The 26,138-nt window shown below is 36.1% G+C and overlaps 3 protein-coding genes and 1 long non-coding RNA gene across 4 annotated transcripts in view; 1 reads left to right on the top strand and 3 right to left on the bottom strand.

The window, feature by feature from the left end:
• The window catches only part of LOC134818411 (DNA damage-binding protein 1-like), a 119,867-nt gene that overhangs the window by 42,093 nt on the left and 51,636 nt on the right, over positions 1-26,138 (bottom strand). The window lies entirely within an intron of this gene.
• Positions 1-26,138, top strand: part of LOC134818480 (uncharacterized) — a 103,414-nt gene that overhangs the window by 70,443 nt on the left and 6,833 nt on the right. Inside the window, exons 2-15 of the mRNA XM_063828069.1 lie at positions 17,082-17,259; positions 17,523-17,684; positions 17,841-17,999; positions 18,833-18,970; positions 19,114-19,242; positions 19,405-19,552; positions 19,739-19,818; positions 19,959-20,059; positions 20,374-20,479; positions 21,581-21,670; positions 21,903-22,064; positions 22,198-22,359; positions 23,648-23,797; positions 24,060-24,188. Coding sequence (XP_063684139.1) covers positions 17,106-17,259; positions 17,523-17,684; positions 17,841-17,999; positions 18,833-18,970; positions 19,114-19,242; positions 19,405-19,552; positions 19,739-19,818; positions 19,959-20,059; positions 20,374-20,479; positions 21,581-21,670; positions 21,903-22,064; positions 22,198-22,359; positions 23,648-23,797; positions 24,060-24,188 — 1,870 coding nt within the window. The 5' untranslated portion in view covers positions 17,082-17,105. The remainder of the gene's footprint in view (positions 1-17,081; positions 17,260-17,522; positions 17,685-17,840; positions 18,000-18,832; positions 18,971-19,113; positions 19,243-19,404; positions 19,553-19,738; positions 19,819-19,958; positions 20,060-20,373; positions 20,480-21,580; positions 21,671-21,902; positions 22,065-22,197; positions 22,360-23,647; positions 23,798-24,059; positions 24,189-26,138) is intronic.
• LOC134821206 (uncharacterized) lies at positions 7,416-8,389 on the bottom strand. Its single transcript, XR_010160990.1, has 3 exons — positions 8,301-8,389; positions 8,034-8,095; positions 7,416-7,458 (listed from the first exon to the last, which is right to left on the bottom strand). It is a non-coding gene; the product is annotated as an uncharacterized LOC134821206 (long non-coding RNA).
• LOC134818506 (hydroxysteroid 11-beta-dehydrogenase 1-like protein A) lies at positions 24,257-25,633 on the bottom strand. The gene has a single exon (XM_063828099.1). It carries the CDS (start codon positions 25,553-25,555, stop codon positions 24,554-24,556), a length of 1,002 nt encoding a protein of 333 aa, XP_063684169.1. The 5' UTR covers positions 25,556-25,633; the 3' UTR covers positions 24,257-24,553.

Here is a 26,138-nt window from a genome sequence, read left to right as displayed (position 1 = left end):
ATCTTCATTTGGCCAGAATTTTTGCCGGATTCTTGAATAACGGAAAATCGTATTGAAAAATTTTCTTTAAACTCTTAAAATAGTTAGAGCACTATAATACGGTCAATTTCAGGGAGTATAAACAAATTTCTTCGTCTGTGAGTGGAGATGCAAGGTCAAACACAAGAAAATATCTTCATTTGGCCAGAATTTTTGCCGGATTCTTGAATAACGGAAAATCGTATTGATAAATGTTCTTTAAACTCTTCAAATAGTTAGAGCACTATAATACGGTCAATTTCAGGGAGTATAAAAAAATTTCTTCGTCTGTGAGTGGAGATACAAGGTCAAACACAAGAAAATATCTTCATTTGGCCAGAATTTTTGCCGGATTCTTGAATAACGGAAAATCGTATTGATAAATGTTCTTTAAACTCTTCAAATAGTTAGAGCACTATAATACGGTCAATTTCAGGGAGTATAAAAATATTTCTTCGTCTGTGAGTGGAGATACAAGGTCAAACACAAGAAAATATCTTCATTTGGCCAGAATTTTTGCCGGATTCTTGAATAACGGAAAATCGTATTGATAAATGTTCTTTAAACTCTTCAAATAGTTAGAGCACTATAATACGGTCAATTTCAGGGAGTATAAAAAAATTTCTTCGTCTGTGAGTGGAGATACAAGGTCAAACACAAGAAAATATCTTCGTTTGGCCAGAATTTTTGCCGGATTCTTGAATAACGGAAAATCGTATTGATAAATGTTCTTTAAACTCTTCAAATAGTTAGAGCACTATAATACGGTCAATTTCAGGGAGTATAAAAAAATTTCTTCGTCTGTGAGTGGAGATACAAGGTCAAACACAAGAAAATATCTTCATTTGGCCAGAATTTTTGCCGGATTCTTGAATAACGGAAAATCGTATTGATAAATGTTCTTTAAACTCTTCAAATAGTTAGAGCACTATAATACGGTCAATTTCAGGGAGTATAAAAAAATTTCTTCATCTGTGAGTGGAGATACAAGGTCAAACACAAGAAAATATCTTCATTTGGCCAGGATTTTTGCCGGATTCTTGAATAACGGAAAATCGTATTGAAAAATTTTCTTTAAACTCTTCAAATAGTTAGAGCACTATACTACGGTCAATTTCAGGGAGTATAAAAAAATTTCTTCGTCTGTGAGTGGAGATAAAAGGTCAAACACAAGAGAATATCTTTATGCATTTAACAAATTTCCATGTCTGTGATCGAGGATGTGCTGCAAATCACGAAACATTCCCCATTGACTGATGACTCCACGATGGTTTTATAGTTGTATTTATTTCATACTTCCATATATAGTACAAAATCTAGTCTAATTAATTGAAACACCTTATTTTGCTGGTACAAACTTTGAACATGATATTAAAAATATAATATATAATATTAAATTATAAAAATTTACATGTAATACCCCATGAGATCTTCCACATTATCATTCTAGTATTACAGAAGTTAAAGAAAAATAACATTTTTTCAATTTCATGTTCAATTCATATAATGGCAACCATAACCATACGTTTACATAAACTTAAACGAACTTTTAAATTAAATAATGATTAACAATCATTGTATACAATTGTTTAGATTGATACTGTGTTCTAAAATAACTTAATACAGTAATTATTCATTTTTTTCTTGATATTTTAAAATAAATTAATAATATATACAGTATAATATAATGAGGTTTTCAGGTCCCCTTATTAAAACTTCTAATCAGCAGGTTTGATGAATACTATGGTTGATTTTTTGGACAGTGGCAACATGTTCACACTCAACTCGCATAGTGTTAGTGCACTGACACAGGAAATCACAAACATTTCACATATCACATTATGTAAATCCCTGCCTCGAAAGCAAACCATGGACTGGAAATCTATGAAGCTGGCCAATTTGTGTTGCTGATTGTTATGATTCAAAATTGACAGCATTTAGACTTTAATAGTGGTCACTATTATAACACTGCGATGCATTAGAGATTCCTCCTTTATTTTGTGCAAGATGGTATGTAAAATGTTGCCACTGACTAGTTTATGGATTCCGCTAGGTCACAGACGAAGAAATTTTTTTATACTCCCTGAAATTGACCGTATTATAGTGCTCTAACTATTTGAAGAGTTTAAAGAACATTTATCAATACGATTTTCCGTTATTCAAGAATCCGGCAAAAATCCTGGCCAAATGAAGATATTTTCTTGTGTTTGACCTTGTATCTCCACTCACAGACGAAGAAATTTTTTTATACTCCCTGAAATTGACCGTATTATAGTGCTCTAACTATTTGAAGAGTTTAAAGAACATTTATCAATACGATTTTCCGTTATTCAAGAATCCGGCAAAAATCCTGGCCAAATGAAGATATTTTCTTGTGTTTGACCTTGTATCTCCACTCACAGACGAAGAAATTTTTTTATACTCCCTGAAATTGACCGTATTATAGTGCTCTAACTATTTGAAGAGTTTAAAGAACATTTATCAATACGATTTTCCGTTATTCAAGAATCCGGCAAAAATCCTGGCCAAATGAAGATATTTTCTTGTGTTTGACCTTGTATCTCCACTCACAGACGAAGAAATTTTTTTATACTCCCTGAAATTGACCGTATTATAGTGCTCTAACTATTTGAAGAGTTTAAAGAACATTTATCAATACGATTTTCCGTTATTCAAGAATCCGGCAAAAATCCTGGCCAAATGAAGATATTCTCTTGTGTTTGACCTTGTATCTCCACTCAAAGACGAAGAAATTTTTTTATACTCCCTGAAATTGACCGTATTATAGTGCTCTAACTATTTGAAGAGTTTAAAGAACATTTATCAATACGATTTTCCGTTATTCAAGAATCCGGCAAAAATTCTGGCCAAATGAAGATATTTTCTTGTGTTTGACCTTGTATCTCCACTCACAGACGAAGAAATTTTTTTATACTCCCTGAAATTGACCGTATTATAGTGCTCTAACTATTTGAAGAGTTTAAAGAACATTTATCAATACGATTTTCCGTTATTCAAGAATCCGGCAAAAATCCTGGCCAAATGAAGATATTTTCTTGTGTTTGACCTTGTATCTCCACTCACAGACGAAGAAATTTTTTTATACTCCCTGAAATTGACCGTATTATAGTGCTCTAACTATTTGAAGAGTTTAAAGAACATTTATCAATACGATTTTCCGTTATTCAAGAATCCGGCAAAAATCCTGGCCAAATGAAGATATTTTCTTGTGTTTGACCTTGTATCTCCACTCACAGACGAAGAAATTTTTTTATACTCCCTGAAATTGACCGTATTATAGTGCTCTAACTATTTGAAGAGTTTAAAGAACATTTATCAATACGATTTTCCGTTATTCAAGAATCCGGCAAAAATTCTGGCCAAATGAAGATATTTTCTTGTGTTTGACCTTGTATCTCCACTCACAGATGAAGAAATTTTTTATACTCCCTGAAATTGACCGTATTATAGTGCTCTAACTATTTGAAGAGTTTAAAGAACATTTATCAATACGATTTTCCGTTATTCAAGAATCCGGCAAAAATTCTGGCCAAATGAAGATATTTTCTTGTGTTTGACCTTGTATCTCCACTCACAGACGAAGAAATATTTTTATACTCCCTGAAATTGACCGTATTATAGTGCTCTAACTATTTGAAGAGTTTAAAGAACATTTATCAATACGATTTTCCGTTATTCAAGAATCCGGCAAAAATTCTGGCCAAATGAAGATATTTTCTTGTGTTTGACCTTGTATCTCCACTCACAGACGAAGAAATTTTTTTATACTCCCTGAAATTGACCGTATTATAGTGCTCTAACTATTTGAAGAGTTTAAAGAACATTTATCAATACGATTTTCCGTTATTCAAGAATCCGGCAAAAATTCTGGCCAAATGAAGTTATTTTCTTGTGTTTGACCTTGTATCTCCACTCACAGACGAAGAAATTTTTTTATACTCCCTGAAATTGACCGTATTATAGTGCTCTAACTATTTGAAGAGTTTAAAGAACATTTATCAATACGATTTTCCGTTATTCAAGAATCCGGCAAAAATCCTGGCCAAATGAAGATATTTTCTTGTGTTTGACCTTGTATCTCCACTCACAGACGAAGAAATTTTTTTATACTCCCTGAAATTGACCGTATTATAGTGCTCTAACTATTTGAAGAGTTTAAAGAACATTTATCAATACGATTTTCCGTTATTCAAGAATCCGGCAAAAATTCTGGCCAAATGAAGATATTTTCTTGTGTTTGACCTTGTATCTCCACTCACAGACGAAGAAATTTTTTTATACTCCCTGAAATTGACCGTATTATAGTGCTCTAACTATTTGAAGAGTTTAAAGAACATTTATCAATACGATTTTCCGTTATTCAAGAATCCGGCAAAAATCCTGGCCAAATGAAGATATTCTCTTGTGTTTGACCTTGTATCTCCACTCACAGACGAAGAAATTTTTTTATACTCCCTGAAATTGACCGTATTATAGTGCTCTAACTATTTGAAGAGTTTAAAGAACATTTAAAATACGATTTTCCGTTATTCAAGAATCCGGCAAAAAATCCTGGCCAAATGAAGATATTTTCTTGTGTTTGACCTTGTATCTCCACTCACAGACGAAGAAATTTTTTTATACTCCCTGAAATTGACCGTATTATAGTGCTCTAACTATTTGAAGAGTTTAAAGAACATTTATCAATACGATTTTCCGTTATTCAAGAATCCGGCAAAAATCCTGGTTAAATGAAGATATTCTCTTGTGTTTGACCTTGTATCTCCACTCAAAGACGAAGAAATTTTTTTATACTCCCTGAAATTGACCGTATTATAGTGCTATAACTATTTGAAGAGTTTAAAGAACATTTATCAATACGATTTTCCGTTATTCAAGAATCCGGCAAAAATTCTGGCCAAATGAAGATATTTTCTTGTGTTTGACCTTGTATCTCCACTCACAGACGAAGAAATTTTTTTATACTCCTTGAAATTGACCGTATTATAGTGCTCTAACTATTTGAAGAGTTTAAAGAACATTTATCAATACGATTTTCCGTTATTCAAGAATCCGGCAAAAATCCTGGCCAAATGAAGATATTTTCTTGTGTTTGACCTTGTATCTCCACTCACAGACGAAGAAATTTTTTTATACTCCCTGAAATTTACCGTATTATAGTGCTCTAACTATTTGAAGAGTTTAAAGAACATTTATCAATACGATTTTCCGTTATTCAAGAATCCGGCAAAAATCCTGGCCAAATGAAGATATTTTCTTGTGTTTGACCTTGTATCTCCACTCACAGACGAAGAAATTTTTTTATACTCCCTGAAATTGACCGTATTATAGTGCTCTAACTATTTGAAGAGTTTAAAGAACATTTATTAATACGATTTTCCGTTATTCAAGAATCCGGCAAAAATCCTGGCCAAATGAAGATATTCTCTTGTGTTTGACCTTGTATCTCCACTCACAGATGAAGAAATTTTTTTATACTCCCTGAAATTGACCGTATTATAGTGTTCTAACTATTTGAAGAGTTTAAAGAACATTTATCAATACGATTTTCCGTTATTCAAGAATCCGGCAAAAATTCTGGCCAAATGAAGATATTTTCTTGTGTTTGACCTTGTATCTCCACTCACAGATGAAGAAATTTTTTTATACTCCCTGAAATTGACCGTATTATAGTGCTCTAACTATTTGAAGAGTTTAAAGAACATTTATCAATACAATTTTCCGTTATTCAAGAATCCGGCAAAAATCCGGCAAAACGCTCTCAAGTAGCCCTCGCGGCGCGTGACGTATCTAGCACGATATTTGCTCAAAAGCGCGTCACTGCGCCAGAAACCTCGTGGTACCGTAACACTGTAGAAAATAGATAATCACAAGAGACACAATAAACGTATCATCACTATGCAAAGTTAATGTTAAAATGATACAATAGCCCTGCTTTAACAGATTAATCCACATAAACACTGTATTTCTACAGATGCCACCGATCGGTAAATCGAACATGTTTTTGAAGATAAATCGTCTTACGGAACGATAGCTGATAGAATTCGTTTCTACATTGAAAGATTTCTTTTCTAATCTCCGTTATGAGTTCTGTCTTTGTTAAAGTGTTATCATCTCTATCCTAATCTATTGTTGCGGCAAGATTAGATACAAACTCGTCTTACCGACATTGTCTTTCTGAAAACTGATGTGATCAGATTAAACATTGCTGGAGTTTGCAGCGTTCTCAGATAAATTAGAGGTCACATAGTCATTGTACTTAAGCTTCAGGTCAGACACGAGGTACAGTTCTGGTAAAACATTCTCCTGCTCCAGTTAAAAGGTCCGTACAGCGTCAATACCTGCACTCATTAATGCAGCATTGGTGATGTCGTGCGTGGACACGTGTCTTTCCATTTTAAAACAGGTTTTTAGAGACAGGTTTTAAACTTACAGCTTCAGATAATTTACCCTTCAATTGTTTCACCCTCGAGTTGCTGTACCTCAAACGACACGTTTTGTGATATCTACCTAGCTTGCTATAGAGATATTTTCCGAGACTCTCAGGGTTAAGAACAGGGCACTTGTTCATGTGCGAATCAGGATTAACATCGATGTTGCACAGATCCTGACGATTTCTGTAGATGTCCACAGATAGTATGTTGCGAAATCGACGAAGAAACTTTTATCTTTTCCTTGAATCAGACTATCCTTTTTCGTTTCTAACGTCTAGGGAAATTCGTATTGTTAAAGAAGAATATCCTCTCATACTCTTAAAATTAAATCGAGATAATATGTATAATAATTATATTTGCGAGCAAAAGTTTCACACAAACCTGTTCAACCTGGCATATGAAACACAAGTCTCAGTCCATTTCAAACAAATCAACATCTGGTCCACTTGATTGGGAACTAAATGAAGAAAGTCTCCACATTTTCTTAGTTCTATTCGAGGAGGCCGAGGGTGACAAAGGCGGGACTTTTTCCACTTGGATGGCAATAGCTTCTTCAATCTTCATCACAAGAAGATTCGTCAATTTCAGAAACAGCACTGTACACCTGCAAATACTTTATTACTTCCCACATTTATATCAACAGTATCATATCACATAAGTTTGAGATCGTACAAGTGTTATATCATTTTAAAAGTTTGCAAATCCGATAGAAATGGATTAAAAATTACTACTCGCTGTCTATTTAACTTTGAATAATAATGTTTTTAAATGTTAGTAAAACAGGAGGAAACCACTCACCCTTTTACATAGTTAAGACACTGAATACACAAAAAAGAGGTTTGCTTTGGTGAGCACAACCCAGGATTGATCTTCTGCAGCAGGGCGAGGAATTCTCTAGACTGTTTTGTCATTCGTTCACTTTCAGAGCGGAAGAAAACTATTTCATTAAAATCCTTTATTTCTATTCGGGTACAGATACAGCACTCTGAAAATTGATGAATGATCACATTTTTGTATACCTTACGGCAAAGTCTTATGTCTGTGGTAAAAGAATGATATTCTTTCAATAGTATTTTATTAAAGCCTAAACATAACTTCTACCAATTCAAAATTGTTTACGTCGGTCTCCCCTCCTTGAGCCACTTTTCACATAGCTATTGAGTATAAATCACTCTAGCACAAGCGACTTCAAACCCCCTCCCCTAGGCTGGATTAGGTTATATGTGAACTGTGCTCTAGTGCATGACTGAGTTTACATAATGCAGAGCATGCAAAGTTTTGATGTTTCATAAACTTATGAATAAAGTTTTTAAAATCGTGACATAAAAAGCAGTGGTCGCCCGGTGCCCCGGCCAAAATCACAACCCCCAGCCCTTCCCGGCCCCGGCCAAAAATTGGCAATTCGCCGGGGGTAAACACCGGCCCCGGCCAATAAATTTAACCCCGGCCAATTCTCAGTGGTCAGCCCCAGTGGTCAGCCCCAGCCCCGGCTATATTGGGGCTCCCCGGCCCCGGTCAAAATCCTGCCCCCGGTCGACCACTGATAAAAAGTTAACTCACTGGATTTGTCCAAAAGCGAGAGAAAGTACTGAGAAAGCACTTATACGTCACCACCAGAGGGCCTAGAGAGGTTATCTTTGTCTGTTTAATTGAATATTGAGTATATAATATGAGATTTAAGATGAACATGATAGATATAATGTCCAAATTCTAAAGTTCCACCAAAATTGAGTCACATTAAACTTGGTTAACACAACAATTTTCTTCATTATAGTAGGTGATTTGACATAGTGAAGTGTAAACTAAATTATTATTTATAATAATTACCTGTCGGAGGGATTTAAGTGTTCCTTTGAACAGTCCTTTTCTGGAAGGTTGAGAGCTTTCAATACATCCAGAGAGCCAAATTGGATTCGTCCTTCTTTCGGGCATTATATGCAGTCTTTGATATGATGCCTTGTACATTTTGAAACCCTGCAGTTATCATTATTCAATACTTATAGAGCCTTAGATAAGGGGTTAGGGGTCGTTCACATAATATTGTGTGATTGCAATATAGTAAGGTTACTGTATATTTCCAACCCTTTGTCATGTATATCACAACAGATGATGTTAAAAGCATAATAATATTATGATACAGTTTTACAGTTTTTGTTACGTGTTGATAATCTAGCTCTTATCTCTATTTTATCGCTACATTACAACTGCCGGTTGGATCACTGAACTCGCGGAAGCTACGAACCGTGACAATAAATCTGAGTTTTCAGTTGAAACGTTCAAAAAGCCGGTGAAGTCAGTTTCAGTAAAACATTTGTAATTTGTATTCTGCGTATCAGACTACCGATAATCGTGTAAGTACGTTTCTGGATAACAAGAAAGATATGGAGGAGTTGAAGAGCGATCTTATCCGATCGCAAAGTACTGTTATCAAGCTGCAGGCTGAACTTCTGGAAACTAAATCGAAGCAGTTGGAATCCGTGCACTTCAACGTCAAGACCGCCGTTCAAGACACTGTCCAAGCTGAGATGAACTCATACAGTCAAGCTGTGACTTAAAATGCACCTGTGCTTGCAGAAGAGAGTTTAAAAAAGGTTGTACAGAATGCTGTATCGGAAGAGGATCGCAGTAGGAATGTGCTCATCTTTGGTTTGAAGGAGACTGATGAAGAGGAACTGTGCAATAAAGTTACCGTGATTTTTCAGCAGATTGAAGAAAAACCACGTTTTGAAGTTATCTGGGTTGGGAGAAAATCAGCCAACAAGACGAGACCAGTCAAAGTTTCGCTAAGTAATTCTAACTTACCGTTCATGAGATATTAGTAAATGCCAAAAAGCTGAGACTGTGTGAAGATCATAAGACTGTTTTCATCTCTCCAGATCGATCACCTGAAGATCGAGCTATCCATCAGCGGTTGGTCTTGGAAATGAAACAGATAGCCAAAGCAGGCATGGCTCCACCGTGTAGGTTCGGGTGGGTGCGCACCCACCAAAGGATGTTGCACCCACCCAAACGATTCGAAAATGTTCACACAAAAATTGTCAAATTTTGTATAAACTAAGGGTCAATTGACTTCTGTTATCAATTGAGACTGTTTTGGAGATATTAAAATACGTTTAGGAGAGTAAAATTCCAAAATTTTCCAGGGGGCTTCACCCCGCCCCCCCCCCCCCCCCCCCCCCCGCCGTGCGCTAAGCTGCACCCACCCAAAGTTTTTGAGCTGGAGCCATGCCTGAGCCAAAGAAGACACAAAAAAACATTATTATATCAGAAGTGGTAATATTTGTAGTGAGGACAAGATGTTAAAGAGTGATACATAATAATGAGTGATATACATCCATAAGTTTTTAATTTTGATTGTTGATATAAGCAGGATAAAAATAATTTATTTCATTTGTATTGGACGGGACATACACAAAGATGCTACGTATGGTGCTGGGTATCTCATGGAAGGACAAGGTCAGCAATATAACTTTGTATGGTAGTCTACCAAGGCTGTCAAACAAGTTACGAAGCAGGAGACTAAAAATGGCGGGACACTGCATCAGACATCCTGAGCTACTTGCCAGTGATTTAGTCTTATGGAAACCTATGCATGGTAGAGCACAGCAAGGCCGACCAAGACAAAGCTACTTGTCTATGTTACTGAAGGAAATTGGGACAAACTCAAAAGAGGAACTGTGAACCCTGATGCGGGACAGGGATATATGGAGGGGGTTATCTGGCGTAGATCGGACTTAGTTCCGAAAAAATAGTAGTACCTATTTCATTAATAACCTGCATAGTTGAAAAGTTGATTGATGTAGTTTCGATAAACAGGGCGTCGTTCAACTCCACTCATTTCGTTCCAAGCTGGAATGTAGTATTGTTTAGTGTAGGTTTGTTCATGTACCTCTCATCATCAAAAGGTTTCAACTTATACAGCATCGATAACATCATCTAACAAAGCTGTTTGAACAGCTTAAGATTCAGTTAAAATTACATTATTCAGATACAGTTTGTGAAATGAAACATTGTCAGCCTGTATTTAATTAATTATAATAATTATGGTAATTTAGCTAAAAATCAAACCATTTGAGTTTTCATTGTTATCAAAATAATTTCGATCTAAATTCGTCTTAATCTGCATGGCTGTGAGCGGATCGAAGTCTTTTAACAAACCACAAGATTCTTGAAGTGATCCGAATGTACACAGAGAACTGTCTTAGCTAGTTCTGGGTCCATAAACATGTCACCTTCTTTCTAATGGTGATTGTCAAGTTTGTTCAGCAACATAATTCAGAATTACAGAAATTATTTGAATCTACTAGAGATGAAATGGCTTAAATAACAAGCAATAGATGTAACTAAACAATTAAATACATATTGTAGTTTGACTACTTCTTTGAAACAATCAAAGAACGGGGGAGCTAAGGGAATGATTGCTCAAAACGAATGATATCTTCATGAATTCAATGCAGCATCTATACATTTATTCGAAATAAGTGATGGATGAGGGGGTTTAAGTCAGGCATTCCTGACATTTACTCTGATGTCAGGGGCCTTTTATATATTATATTTGAGTATAATACATTTTACCTTATAATTAACCATCACTCCCGTCTAGGAAGTACTATGTATTTGTGTATGTAATTGAGATCGTATCAGCGCCTTTCATTCTACTCAACGCGTTTCATTATCATATATGTCAAGCTTGTTTAGAGTAGAATGAAACGCGTTGAGTAGAATGAAAGGCGCTGATACGATCTCAATTACATACACAAATACATAGTACTTCCTAGACGGGAGTGATGGTTAATTATAAGGTAAAATGTATTATACTCAAATATAATATATAAAAGGCCCCTGACACTACTACTATTTAGAATAGTGGGTCTGGCAACCAAAATGTTGAGTCTGCCTCTAATAGAGTGGGTCTGGCAACTAGAATGCAGACACGTAGCCAAGGGGAAGACCCCCGGAAAAAAATTGAACCCCAAAAAAAATAAGCCCCCTAGTCCCCATGGTCGCCTGGTAAGTGGGCTGTGTTTATGACTGTTTGATTAAACGACACGACAGGCAATCGACTTTAGCATTTCGTAAATTATTCCCAAATCCCACTATACAATATGTACTTATTCCATTCAATGTGACAAGTACTGAGTTCCCCCCTAGCCCCCAACTTTGTATTATTGTGATGTCTGAAATTACACCCTATTTCTCAAAAATTTTCCGGGGGCTGCACCCCCAACTTTGTATTATCGCCGTCCTACAAATTTCTTTAATGCCTAATGTCGTCTAAAACAAATAATTTCTAAAACTTTTCTTGGGGGCTGCGTCCCCCCCCCCCAGTCCCCCAACTTTATATTATTGTGATGTCTGATTATTACTGCGCCCCCCCAGCCCACCAACCTTGTATTATTGTAATGTCTGATTATTGCTGTCCCACAAATGTCGTCTGGAACACCCTATTTCTCAAAAAGTTTCCGAAGGCCAGGGCTGAATTTTGTCCTACAAATTTCTTTAATGCCAAATGTCGTCTGAATCACCCTATTTCTCAACAATTTTCCGGGGGTTGCGCCCCCCAGCCCACCAACCTTGTATTATTGTAATGTCTGATTATTGCTGTCCTACAAATGTCGTCTGGAACACCCTATTTCTCAAAAATTTTCCGAAGGCCAGGGCTGCGCCCCCTTAGCCCCCCAACTTTGTATTATTGTGATGTCTGATTATTACTGTCCTACAAATTTCTTTAATGCCAAATGTCGTCTAAAACACATAATTTCTCAAAAATTTTGTGGGGGGCTGCGCCTTCCCCCCTCCCTAGCCAACCAAAGGAGCTTCGCCCCGGCTACGTGTTGTGTCGGGCTACGTGCCCAGAATCGAAAAAACTTAATCTTTAAATGAATAACGGAACCTTCATTATGAAGTTACGAGATGATAATATAATTGGGAGGCAAAGTGGGTATCGGGCTTGGGGCTCATAATGCGCAAAATTTGGCCGCTGTCGAGTGGGTCTGCCTAAAATTCACAGATCTAGCTATGGGTCTAAGACATTTGTAAAAAAAAAACCTTATACCGAGCAATCGCACTGTAAAACATGCTCACGATACACTCAAAATTGGAAATATTCAACGGCTTGTATATGAAACTTACACTTACACTCAGTGTACACCCAGTGTTAACTAGTATTACACACTGGTAAACTCTACGTAACGCGCGAAAATAATAATTCTATGGCGTTTTCATTGTCACATCTCACGTCGACGGGATTAAACGCGCGCGCGCGTAACATCTTATCTTACTGCTATCTCAACGAATAAACACACAACGACTTTGACAATTGACCGACGACTTAACGATTGTGAGTTATGACGGACTTAACTGTATGGGTCAACTACTAAAACTGCATTGTATACTATCTTAATCATTATACTGGACATGAGATGACGAAGTATCTTGAGCAGCACTTTATACCTCCACTTAGAACTTGATTAGTCACGAACAATAGAATCATTATAAATCAATACAATAAAACATCTTGATCAATAAATGCCTAGCAGCACCAGACAGCAGCCGTGTACCTTTTTCGACTCCACGGAGTCCCTGATGGACTTTTGTTAATAATTTGACCGCAACCTTTCTTTCTCGAAACACAAATCCTACTGTACTTCATTACAGTATTAAAATAATATAAAGCAAATCATGTGAATATATGACTACGAAATAGATCTATAGATTTGTCCATAATATTTAATACCGTATTGATGGTTTTGAATTTTGTTAATTGAATTTTAATGTGAAGCGTTTACTCTTCCCCCTCGGCAATTAATAAGAAAGTTAGATTAATGACAATAATTGCCAAATGACGTAGTAGATATAGATGTTCAATGTTGTAGAGTGATTTCAAGAATAGTGGTCCACAGGGGTCCGAAAAAGCCGTACAGGCACTTGGGTCCTTATCCTTGTCACTAGTCTCAATTGGATTCACTTTACACAAAACATGAACGTTTACAATTTAGACGTACACATTGGCACGATATTTATTAGAAAGCAAACAGTATAAAATAATACGTGCGTGCGCGGCTTGAGCCGCGCCGCATAACAATTTATGCGTTTAGGGGCTGGAGTACGCGTGTTTACAGATTAATGAATTGTTGCATTGTAAATATTTAAAGTTGACGATATATTATGATTTAATAGTAAATTTTTCAAAGCTGGCTTTGGACTTAGGTAAAATTATAATTTATTTATTTAAAAGAAAAAACCACGGATAGTTTTAAATTTACATAGTCGTATAACTATAATCAAGTTAATCCTGTTTTCAAGAATGCGCGGCTTTGGCGGCCAGTTATTGACTTGTACATATAATTGAATTGTAAATAGAAATGTGAATGTATTAAAATTAAATTAAAACTTTCAAAACGGAGGCTTATAAATATTATTATATAATGATTGTAAAATAAAGGATAAAAAGTTTAAATTTGTTTCACAAAAAAAAATTTGTTTCACTATTTATAAATTCAAAATCATGTTAAGAAGATAGCAGCAACTAATCCATATTATTTACAGTGCTCTATTTTATGTGTACTGAAGAGTGCCTTTACAATATTCCACTTTGTGGTGTACATTTCCTCCATATCCAACAGGCAACACTGAATGAGTGATGGATGAGGGGGTTTAAGATAGGTGTTCCTGACATGTATTCAAAATTGCATTGAGAAGATAGCAGTAACTAATCTATATTATTTACAGTGCTTTATTTATGTACTGAAGGGTACCTTTACAATATTTCAGTTTGTGGTAGGGTTCCTCCACATCCAACAGGTAACACGGAATGAGTGATGGATGAGGGGGTTTAAGTAAGGCATTCCTGTCAAAAGATCTATAATTAATCTTGTAAGGGTACCACACAGTAGACATTATATTGTTGATTGTGAACCAAAAGTTTATTCATACCCACAATCGATAAATTATAAATCCAAATAGTCATATAAGCAATGCAATACTAAATTGGTGAAATTGTATTAACAAAAGGTATACAGCCAAATAAAGGTATCTCAACAATATAACATTGAAGTATTAGAAATAAAATGGCACTCTACTATTATAAAACACTTTACTGTACTGTATTAAACAATATTAAATGAAATTAAGCCAGAGAAGGCATGAACTTCAGAAAAGGACAATACACTTACGGTACAAAAACTTAAATGAGTTTCAGGGAAGGGTTACTAAAATTTTACGGTAGCGCTCGATTTTATTCAAAAATTTTCAAAGTGCTCAGCACCACGAAAAATATAATTTTTTTCTTCCGCTTTCAAAACTTGTTTTGACGCTGAAAAACTATCAAATAGTATTATTGAACAGTATTAAAACACTTTGTGGGCAAAAATATTTCATTTTGGATGTATAAAAAGCCGATAAAATTTAGCGCGCAAAAAAACATTTTTTTTTGAAGGTTTTTTATTTTGACCAGGTTAACTCTTATGTGCGCTTATGAACTTAATATTAACTAATGCGGCATATTAAAATGTATCAGAAACCGAAATATCTAAGCTTTTCCTTGAAATTAACCTATCGATAATCCTGAAAAACCTCAAAAAATGACCATTTTTAGGGCCAAAAATCGGTTTTTTCAAATAAAACCAGGTTAACCCCATTTTCAACACTTCCCACTATCACCAATCGATTCAGGGGCCAAAAATACGTCTTTTAAGACATGTCTGATGACCCTGGTGTATCGAGCCGAAAATCCCCGTAACAGCTCCTACTATATATGGTCATGTCACGTGCATCATTCTGCCGATTCTTTTTGTATCACGTGGTGACCCCCACTAGCTGTCGCTTCACTATAAAGTTTCTACGATACAGGGGGAGCCGCGCACTCGTGCGCGGCGGGTCATACAACGTATGACAAGATTCTTTAATGCGCACGTTATATCTCCGCCAAAAGCACATCTAATTTGATACGTATGAAATATGTCAATAATCAATAATTTCCTTGATTATGCACTAAGTTGGCGACCAAAATTGAACGAGGAATCGTTTAAGATCACTTTCGAGGCACATTGACAAAGGCTTTTCACGCTATTGTGCTTGTTATGGAGAAATACGTCAGTAGCGTTTTTGAGCTTGTTGTTCTCTTTCAAGAGTATTCCAAGTGATTTGCATAAGTGCATATATTAACTCTGAATACATTGCAAAATAAATTATCTCGATCATTCATGAAGTTTGAAAGAAGTTACAGCAATGCGTGCAATTTGAGGAGTGTGCTTTTGCATTTTGGCAGAGATATAAACTGCGCCTAATGTTTAATGTGTCTAAGACTAAATATATATAATAATATGAACATATTATTACCGGTTAAAATCAAGCATGTTATAGAACCATTTCATACCTATCAAATTTTAATTGACGATGTCAATCCTTCTCGGCGAGGCCCAGTGGTGCAAGTACATTGCTGATTCAACTAAAAGTTTGCGAGCGTACTAAATCACTTTACAGTTGATATTCGAGATTTTTTAAAAGGGACCCCCCCCCCCGTTGAGACTTACTGGGCCGCGCGCTCAGCCTGTCATTCCGCCTAATCTCTATGTTTATGAACACGATAGCCTGAGGTCCCCAGGTAGGTTGAGACCAACTTGAATCAATGTATTTTTGGACGCTAATTTGTAATTCCGAATAACTCCTCTCATGACATATTCACATAGCCATGTGTCTACGCGTACTGCGTGACGCGCTTGTTTCACAAGTAGATAGATCTTTGCCGCCTCCGGCGCTCGCGCGCTACTGTGTACTGCAAGCGAGAGGGCTCTGGTTAGAGCAATCGTTTCACTATAGTCGTTTCACTATAGTCGTTTCACTATATAATAGTCGTTTCACTGTATCGTCCTGATGATACAGGGGGAGCCGCGCACTCATGCGCGGCGGGTCATACAACGTATGACAAATGGTCACTAAGCAATGTCACCCATAGCTATTGTGTAAAAATTGCAATTTTAATTGAGTAATCATTTAAAACCCCTCCCTACCCCTTATGCCTCATTAATCGTGTAATCTTTAAACAATTCAAAGTTACATAGCTCATAGCTATTTACAATCAATTATTATAAAATTCAGAAGTTCCACTTACATGTTGACAGTTTAAAAATATGAAACATACCTTGCTGTTGTTGGTATGTACAATGTACACGCTCCATAGGGCTAGGTAATAGTGGTTAGAGCTTCCACCCTCCTATCCATGGAGAAGGTCCAGTACAGAGTTGGACGAAGTGTCACCTAGTCTGGTAGAGGGAGATAGCTAAGGATTCGTTGGATTTTAACATAGCCATGTGTCTACGCGTACTGTGTGACGCGCTTGTTTCACAAGCGCTACTGCAAGCTAGAGGGCTCTGGTTAGAGCAACGTTGGATTCATATGAAGTATTTGTTTAACGTCCCCTTGTTTGATCCAGCCGAATGATCAGAAATTATAGAACTTGTGCTTTCGGCACTTTTTGTGTCAGTAGATCTATAATATAACCTACCACCTATACTATACTATGCTATTTATTTATGATTTAAATATGACAGTTTTTCAAAGCTTAAACCCTGTTACAATCTTACTGAACAAAGGTTCATGATATTTTAGGAAAACAGGCTGTATGACAAAACAATGCTGTTTGAGATGGGATCTATCTGGAGAGCAATTTTTGTTTTGTCAATACTGTGTACTAAGACGTTACAGTTCAGCAAACTGAAGAAACCCTCTTCTGTTAATGGATGTTATCAAAGTTCCAATCATGACACTTTCTTTTGGAGCATTTCAGGTAATAAGGAGATAGCAGGTATAAAGGAGATAGTAGGACCAAAATCTCATATCAATATTTCATGCATCTGTGACATAAATGGGAGAAGCTAAAGATCGAGTTAGATAAACATGTATATTTCAAAGGCACAGAGAATGAAATTCACATTCCTTTTTCAAGTTAAGAAAACAAACTGATATAATCAAGATCGAGTTAGACAAACATGTATATTTCAGTAGCATAGACAATGATAAATACTGTCACCATCATAATCATCTTTCCAGGTGACAATCTGTACATCAACATAACAGCCAAAGTTACTGAAGATGAGTGGATAGCTCTGGGGTTGAGCGATGATACTAGAATGGGAAATGATGATGTTGTTGCGGTCTATAAAAACATGTCTACTCAGTTATTCTCCGCAGCTTCTCTCCTTGATCCTCAACGTATGTCTCAGTTTTTAAACGATTTAAGTGGTCTTACTGTATTGATAATGACGTCCAGACTTCACTATATTTTAATTACTTTTAATGACCGGCAAAATTATAAAAATGCAGGAGGACATCCCGCAATTCTTTTCAATAATGATCCAAACTTTTCAGATTATAGTTCAACTGTGTTTCAAAAGGTAGACAGTATACTGAGTAGTTCAGCCTCTTATAAAGAAGGTGTAGTTACAGCGAATATAACAAAATCCATTGCACTCTCCTATCCCTTTAGGACATTGAACAGCACTCCAATTTACCTGTTTTTTGGCCGTGGTAAGTTTTCATTATTCATTTCGACTATGACAGTTTTAAAACTATTAGAAAAATTGTATTCAACTAGGCAGACCTCTAGAATGTAATATCATGTCCTTCCACAATCCCCTCTGTTGGGTCACACGATATTGGGAACTGAGATCGCTATCGTGTAACTAGAAGCAGTATATGCAAAGTAACTTAGGTGATAGGTGATAGGCAATATGAAATTACACATCTTACTTTAACTTTATCCCGTCACCCATGGACTTATCAATTAACAGCTGGTGGTGGTGTCATCGTTTGTCGTACTCAAAACGTTTCGCGGTTGCGAATGCCGGCCCATCGAGGAAAATCTTTTTGCTTTGTATTTTAACCATTATAAAGTGTGATTAGTCGGATATAGTACTGAGTTCAAACAGTCCCCGAAACGAAAAAGCAAACATTTGATCATGATTTTTGTTTCGGCGACTGAATCGTTGATGGGCCGGCAAATATTTGTTGTCGAGTAGTGTTGAATACTCATATTAACATGATTATTGATTTAATTTAGGAATTGTATATAAATATCTTTGACCAAGTTTAATTGTTAATGAGAATGCACCCCAGCACTGGGCGCGCGCGGCGGCTTTGATGTTAGCGGCTACAAGCTTGAAGCTAGGCAGCTGCAGAAAAAATGCCGCGCGCGTTCAGCGTGGGGCTTTTCGTTTTTGATTTTACAAATGACAAAGCAACTTTTAATGGTTATTAATGGAATTATCGGATATTTATAATTCAATATGTATTGATTCTTCTGTGGAAAATAAAAATTGTATTTTACTTAAAATTGTATTTTACTTATGTTTACTGTTCAGGAAAGATAAGGCACAACAAACCTGGGTACCCTCTGCATGAACATAGACACAATCCATTCTGCAGTGATAAACCTGTCTCTCTCTTCAAAGACAAACGATATTGCATCACTGAAACTCACAAACTCCTCAAACTTCATGGTAATTGCACTGGAATATGTTGGGATTTGAAATTTTAACATGCTGCTTTTTGAGACAACATTTCTTTGTTTCTGTGGAAAGAGGTAACTTTCTTTGCCTGTAATTTGCGAGGAAATATTAATGGTACCAAATAAAATTGTCAGGTATTCTGATGGTCGTGGCGTGGTTATACTTGACACCCCTAGCAGTTTACATTGCCCGATATGGCAAGGACTTCTTTGAAAGACCCTCATTCTGGTTTTTGATGCACAAATGGGGCAGTATCTTGTCAGGTATGATTAAGGTCGAAGTTATTGAATAGTATTACGAACCAATTTGTAAAATCTACTGTTTGATTCTGTTTACAACACTTGTTTATAAAAGTTATTCATTTGACTGAGTCCTGATTTTCAATTCTAAAACTTTTAAAGATATAAATAAGGAAATCTACCCAGGTGTGGTAGTTATAGTGTCAGTTGTTTTGGCTTTTGTTGCACTACAAACATTCGAGTTTGAGCTTCACCAGATTATTGGAATTGTAGTGTTATTACTGCTGCTATTTCACGTGGTTCTTGCTTTCTTCCGACCTGCTCCCGATACAAGGTACAGTTCAAGACTCAGATCCTTTTTATCTTGAGTTTACAAACTAAACTCCCAATCCAATAATCTTATTACCAAGATCTCTTTATATCCTACTCTGCTCTGCTATAACATTTACCCAAATCATTAAAAACCGATCAATTTCCGGCCACGATTAGTGAAAGATTACTTAATTACTTAATTGGTCAGCTATAGAAGAGCCTGGGAAATCATACACAGAATCACAGCTTTTCTCCTCTTTCTGGGGAGTCTCACAAATATCGTAGATGGTGATTATTTGACTCTTTTCTTTACATTGAGCTCTCTTTATACATTACTTTCTATTTGATTTTGAGAACCATATGATCATTTAAAAAATAATACGTCTCAATGAACCGTATTCAATCGAAATTATTATGTGCAACTTCAGGTTTATACATGTTAGACGCCCATAGTGCTAGCTATGTTGTAATATCTCTGCAACTCTTGGTATTCGGCATAATCTCCATTACCCTGGAAAATCCTGAACTAGTACGTAGCAGTTCTGCATTTGTAAACACTGACTTTATGAGTATTGCTGAATACTGAATATTATAATTTATTCCTATTTGTACCACACATAACAGCAATACGTCATGTTCTGTTGCTTTAAATTTTTTGCCGTATCTTAGTTACTGTCCGTAAACTCATCACCTCATCACAGTTTAAATATAATAGCTGTGATGATGAGTGTAAAGTTTCTGTAGTTTATCATACATGTATGATAAAGTATACATGAGTATACATGAGTATACATGAGTATACAAGTATACATGTATACATACTCAATTTAATTTATCATACAGGTGGTGAATTGTACCAGTAGAGCCTGCGTGTGTCTCAAATCGTGCCCTACTCTCTACTACGTCCTGAATCTAGGAGGAACTTCCAAACGTAGCTTGATAAAGTTGGGTTTTTGGAATATTGTGTTTATTAACACTGCCGCTGGAGTGGTTATTGTTGTTGCTATTGTTTACACTGAATGATCCAGGAAAGTGTGGTTAAGTGAATAGTTCGGAAAATTGTACGCTAACCAACGTGTTCATCAGTGATCAGAGGTTCATATAAAGTAACCAGGACTTATTTTCTGAAGAAAAAAAGAATACTGTTATTTTTTGGCATCCAAAAATTAGTATTACGATCACTATTACCGTACTGTGATTTTTTAATTTGCACCTTATTTTTATAAAATATTTTAATTAACATATTTTAAGCATGCTTATTAAAATTTTACAATTTAGTCTCTGATTGAGTATAGCTGATTATATTGGATCCATTCCTTCTGAAACATTCGACATCTTTTGCTTTCGTCTTCAGTTCATTAACGTACCGGAAATTAAAAGAGATAAAAAGCAAGAAATTGTCCTAACAAAATTTAGACTTCTTAGATTGTTATATGTAACAGTGCACTGATAAAAACGGTCATCATGTTATATTCGGACGATAAGAGCAGGCTTTGTATGCACTAGACAGTCTATATTTAATTACCGGGCACCTGATAAAAATAACTGATTATAATGTTATAAATTAGATTAGTAAATCATTACTGGTCTGAAATTTACTGATTTTAAACGGCTGCTCCTCGTCTCAGGTGTTCTAAGAAAACACAGCCTAGATTTATCTGCTGTAATTTACCTGCGTCTTGGTTGTTGCACTTCCTGGTGTACTTTGTATAGGTTTTCAGGACGCTGAATCTGGCACTTTTTACTACAGGTTCAAATTTCAGGAGGGTTATACATATTTGCTGAACCTGAAAATTGAGCACCTTTTAAATAATATTCCAAACAATGAATACCGGCATGACTCTACTTTTCCACTGTTGTATTTTGTTAACGCTAAATGTTTTCTTAACTAATGTTCTATATTACGAAGAATTCTATTTTTTCGACTGTTTAAAATTGTGATAGATTCTAACTGAAACTCGATATTAGAAATAATAGATTTATGAGCAACCTGAACTATCCGATATGGGATCTTATCTTCGGAGTGTTATACTGGTGATATTGTTTGCAGCAACACAGCAACATGGCACTATATTGAAACCCAAATCTGCTAATGGGTGTTATCACGGAGATGAAGGAACTTTCTTTTGGGCCATTTCAGGTAAAAACGGGGATTTATATTTGGAATTGTTACCTGGTATTTATTTGAGATTTTTTACGTGTATTTGTGTATCATAATTCATACATACAATTACTTTTAAGTTTTAGTCGTTCGCACGTTAGATGGCTTTCTACACCAAAATCATTTCCTTTGAACGGTTTACTTTGATGAAATTTATATTTTCTTTCGCGAGATTTGTGTGTAACTATGTGTACACTAATTAAAATACCAGGAGACGATTTGTACCTAAACATAACAGCTACAATAAAGGAGACTGAGTGGGTAGCTATAGGCTTCAGTAACGACACTCTTATGGGATATGACGATATTGTAGCAGTCTATAAAGACTCTTATGCTCAGTCCTTCATCGCAGCTCCCCTTTTTGACCCTCATGGTACTGATCTTGTTTAAATCTATGCAAGTGTAGCACAATATTTTTATGAGTTTTCATAAATTATACAATATTATATGTACATTGACACGTGTGTCTTATCTTTTGATAATTTTCAACCAACCTATCATTTCAGGTTATAGTTCAACAATATTTCAAGAAGAGTTGGAGACTATTGCAGATAGTTCCATAACTTATAAAGATGGAATAGTTCAAGCGAACATCACGAAATCTATCGAACTCTCGTATCCCTTTGATACTTTACACAAAACGCCAGTCTATCTGATGTTCGGAATAGGTAGGTTCTCTCCATTTGTTTGGGCGCAAGCTTAGTGAGAAGTGCACACAGTGCACACAGTGCACACAGTGTAGTGTACACACAGTATAGTATATTGCACACTGTGTAGTGTACACATAGTATAGTGCACACAGTGCACACTGTGTAGTGTACACACAGTATAGTATATTGCACACTGTGTAGTGTACACATAGTATAGTATAGTGCACACTGTGTAGTGTACACATAGTATAGTATAGTGCACACTGTGTAGTGTACACATAGTATAGTGCACACAGTGTAGACGTGTAGTGTACACATAGTATAGTATAGTGCACACTGTGTAGTGTACACATAGTATAGTATAGTACACACTGTGTAGTGTACACATAGTATAGTATAGTGCACACTGTGTAAGGTACACACAGTATAGTATATCCGTCATCCCATGACATGGCACTTTGCCTTTTATTTTATTAAAACGTTCTTATTGTTATCCGTTATGAGTTATGATATCATTACACATTGTAATGGAGAACTTCAGCACGGCGAAGTCCTTATTGTACTGCAATGTTAAGCAAGAAACTGAAATCGTGGGTTCCATATTGTATTATTGTTCGTACGTAATCAGTACTAATATATAATACCTTGTACCGTTTTAAGCGGATTGCCATTACTGGTTGCTTAATACTAACAGGAAATAACTTCTCATGCCTTGTTTCTGCATGTTCACTTTTTTACTACATGGCCTATATAATATAATGTAAGTTTTGTAGCGTGATTATGTTAAGTTTAGCTCCTTTCCACCTCACACCCTGACTTATGAGCTTTTTACTGTTTTACTCAAGAACTTTTCTGTTAATATCACACTTGGAGCAAGTACTAAAAGTTTAGTCCAGGTGCAATATGGACCCCCAGGTACAATATTGTGACCCCTTATTGATATTGGCAAGTTGTTGTGAGTTCAGCACGACAATTACTTGGCTCACACAAGGGGACCAGTGTAATAGTAATACTGAGTGGGCACTCAGCCTAGCATTCATATGTACTCCATAACTTTAGCGTTGCAAGGTTGGTAAAGTTCAAATGTGTGTTTGTAGGAGTCGATATCAGCGGCAGAGCTCCACAGAAAAGGAGACGAATAAACATACAATATATATAATAATAACTATAAATCAACATTCACATAAAATAATTTATAGCATTACATATTTTATAACATGAAACTGTTGCTCAGAAGCAATAAAAGTATATTATATAATGTAATACACATCTCTTCATAGCAAAACATTTACAGCTGCATTTACAGGTAATATCAGACCAGAAGACGAGGGAGGCGATATAAAGCCGTTATACATGCACCATGTTAACCCGACTGTTAGCCGGGACCTTGTACCCTTGTATAGGAATACTCCTAGATGCATCTCTACTCAGACCCACAACCTTATCAAAGTTCATGGTATGTTGAATGTTAGTTCAGTATTAATGGACAAAAATTAGGAACATAATCAAAGGCTAGGTTGTAATGAAATGTCTTTTTAAGTACTAAACAGTTGAAAATGATCTCACTGCACTGAGTAAGGTTTCTCATTTAATATTTTTGGTCCATAAAAATGAATGCAGATAACTCTACAAATAATGATCTCTAACGGTAATGATGATGATGTTTGATTGAGAGCTATGATTCTCCTCAAACCAGAGACCAATAAATCCTCCGTCAGGTATTCTCATGGTACTCGTTTGGTTAAACTTAACACCGTTAGCCGTGTTTATTGCGCGGTATGCTAAGTACTACTTCAAGAGACAGACGTTGTGGTTCTCTATTCGCAAGTACACTGGGTATTTATCAGGTACGCTCATTACATGGATATTTACATTGCATCAAAAAGTTCCAAGTTAGAAAACCTTTTATGATCGAAAACACAATTATTGTTAATTTAAATACTCCAGGTGAACTTTAAAAAATAATTTATTCTTTTTTATTAAAAATAGCGCTTTACAATTAAGCCTTGACCTGAAAGGGCCCAAGGAAGCTCTACGGTTCAAAATGAACAATGATCAACGATTTATAATTACGACCACTTACAGCATTTTAAAAAAAACAAACAAATCTAATTAAATGCACAATTTTTGAAGAAAAATTTCAATAGAATAAAAAGTAAAAAAATGAAAGATTTGATTTAAATTGTAGTTACAGTTAATAATCGCAAAATATTTATTTATCTCCTGGTCCATACCCCAGTTGGTACCCCATCTTTATGCGTTGATCAACGCTCGTACCCTTTTCCACAACTTCTTTATAACCTTTCCCCTTAGTTCCCTTCGGTTTGAACCTTTGAATTATGCCCTCGTGAAAATGCGGGTCAAAATACCAGTTGGCCCTATAAATCATACCAGCGATTCTGGGATATGTCAGAGTTTGGGGTCTCGTTATATAGGCCTCCATAATCCCTCTTGAGCACTCCTCCAAACTTCCTTTGGACCATACCGGATAGGGATGTCCGTATGGTAACAGCTCAGATCTTTCCTTTGTCAAAATGAGACCAAGTGAGCCGATTGTTAGAGACACAGAAGACTCTCTAGCAAGTAGTTCTTGTTGAAGACTGTAGAAGAACCCGTTCATTGCATGTTTTGTTGAGCAATATAAACTACTTGTATATGCTGGTATCTCTCCAGCTAACGAAGAAGTAAAGTACATGTGACCATTCCGTTTTTCTAGATGAGAGAGGGCATGAACAGCAAGTTGGATATGACTAAACAAGTTTACTCTGAATATCTTCTCGATGTACTCAGGATCTTGAAGATGAGGCAGAGCCAGAAAGGGACCAGTAAATATTGCAGCGTGGTTAGAGACCAGGTAATCAAGTCCTCCGAACTTTTCCAATGTTTGGTCCACGACTTCCTTGCTTTTAGACATATCTGAGAAGTCAAGAGATATAGTTATCACATCTTCATCTGGGGCCCCTCTTTTTATTATTTCTGTTCTAACTTTGTCCAACTTATCCTGATGCCTAGCCACCAGGACGAGTTTAGCTCCATGGGCAGCTAATTGGTAAGCAAGTTCCTCTCCTATACCACTGCTAGCTCCACAGATGAGGACTACCTTACCATTAAGATGTTCTGTGAGTTGTTTGTCTGAGAGTGGGGAGGCAGGTGAGAAGAAATAGTAGAGGGAGGCGGAGATTAGAATGATTATGAGAGGAACTTTGTAGTTCATTCCTGTAAATGATAATGATTATCATAATATATGTACCATTTCAGTGTACGGTATTTTGTATATTTCGTGAACCAGGACAGATTGCTCTACTTGTATTGATCTTATTAAGATAGAAAATAAGGATAAACAAACAAGCCGATAAGCATACAAAATGATCGAGCAATCAGAAAATTTGAGGCTGCCACTCGAATGAACTTGAGGTCTGACATTTTTCCAAAAATCCGGAGGTCATTCCCTAGATAGCCCTGTAAATTTTAAATGCCGTTCTCAAACTGCTCTTTAGTTATTAACACTAATAATTTATTTTGGAACACCCTCTAGGTTGCTGTATCAAAGGGGAGTGCGTGCCTGTGTGTTTAGGGGCATCTATTACAGTTCCATTCTTAAGGCTACAGGATGGCAATTAAACGCAGTCTCCTCAAATCTTTTAATGTCAATTAAGAAATATAAAACTACAATGTGTTCACAAAAGTACATTTAAACTGTGGACAAAATGCTTGATATCAATATCAGTATCAAAATGAAAGCAGTGTTTGTAACGCAACTTAAATCATGTTATCAGCATACTAGGAGGTATTAAAGT

The sequence above is a fragment of the Bolinopsis microptera genome, chromosome 1 (assembly GCF_026151205.1).
Source record: "Bolinopsis microptera isolate Bmic1 chromosome 1, MBARI_Bmic_1.0, whole genome shotgun sequence".
In the NCBI taxonomy this organism is placed as follows: domain Eukaryota; kingdom Metazoa; phylum Ctenophora; class Tentaculata; order Lobata; family Bolinopsidae; genus Bolinopsis; species Bolinopsis microptera.
Note: the sequence above shows the minus strand (reverse complement) of the source record. Positions and strands in the feature narration are given on the sequence as shown.

Bases quoted from the DNA above. Each gene is read 5' to 3' on its own strand.
- LOC134818506 (XM_063828099.1), bottom strand. From the start codon at position 25,555: ATGAACTACAAAGTTCCTCTCATAATCATTCTAATCTCCGCCTCCCTC.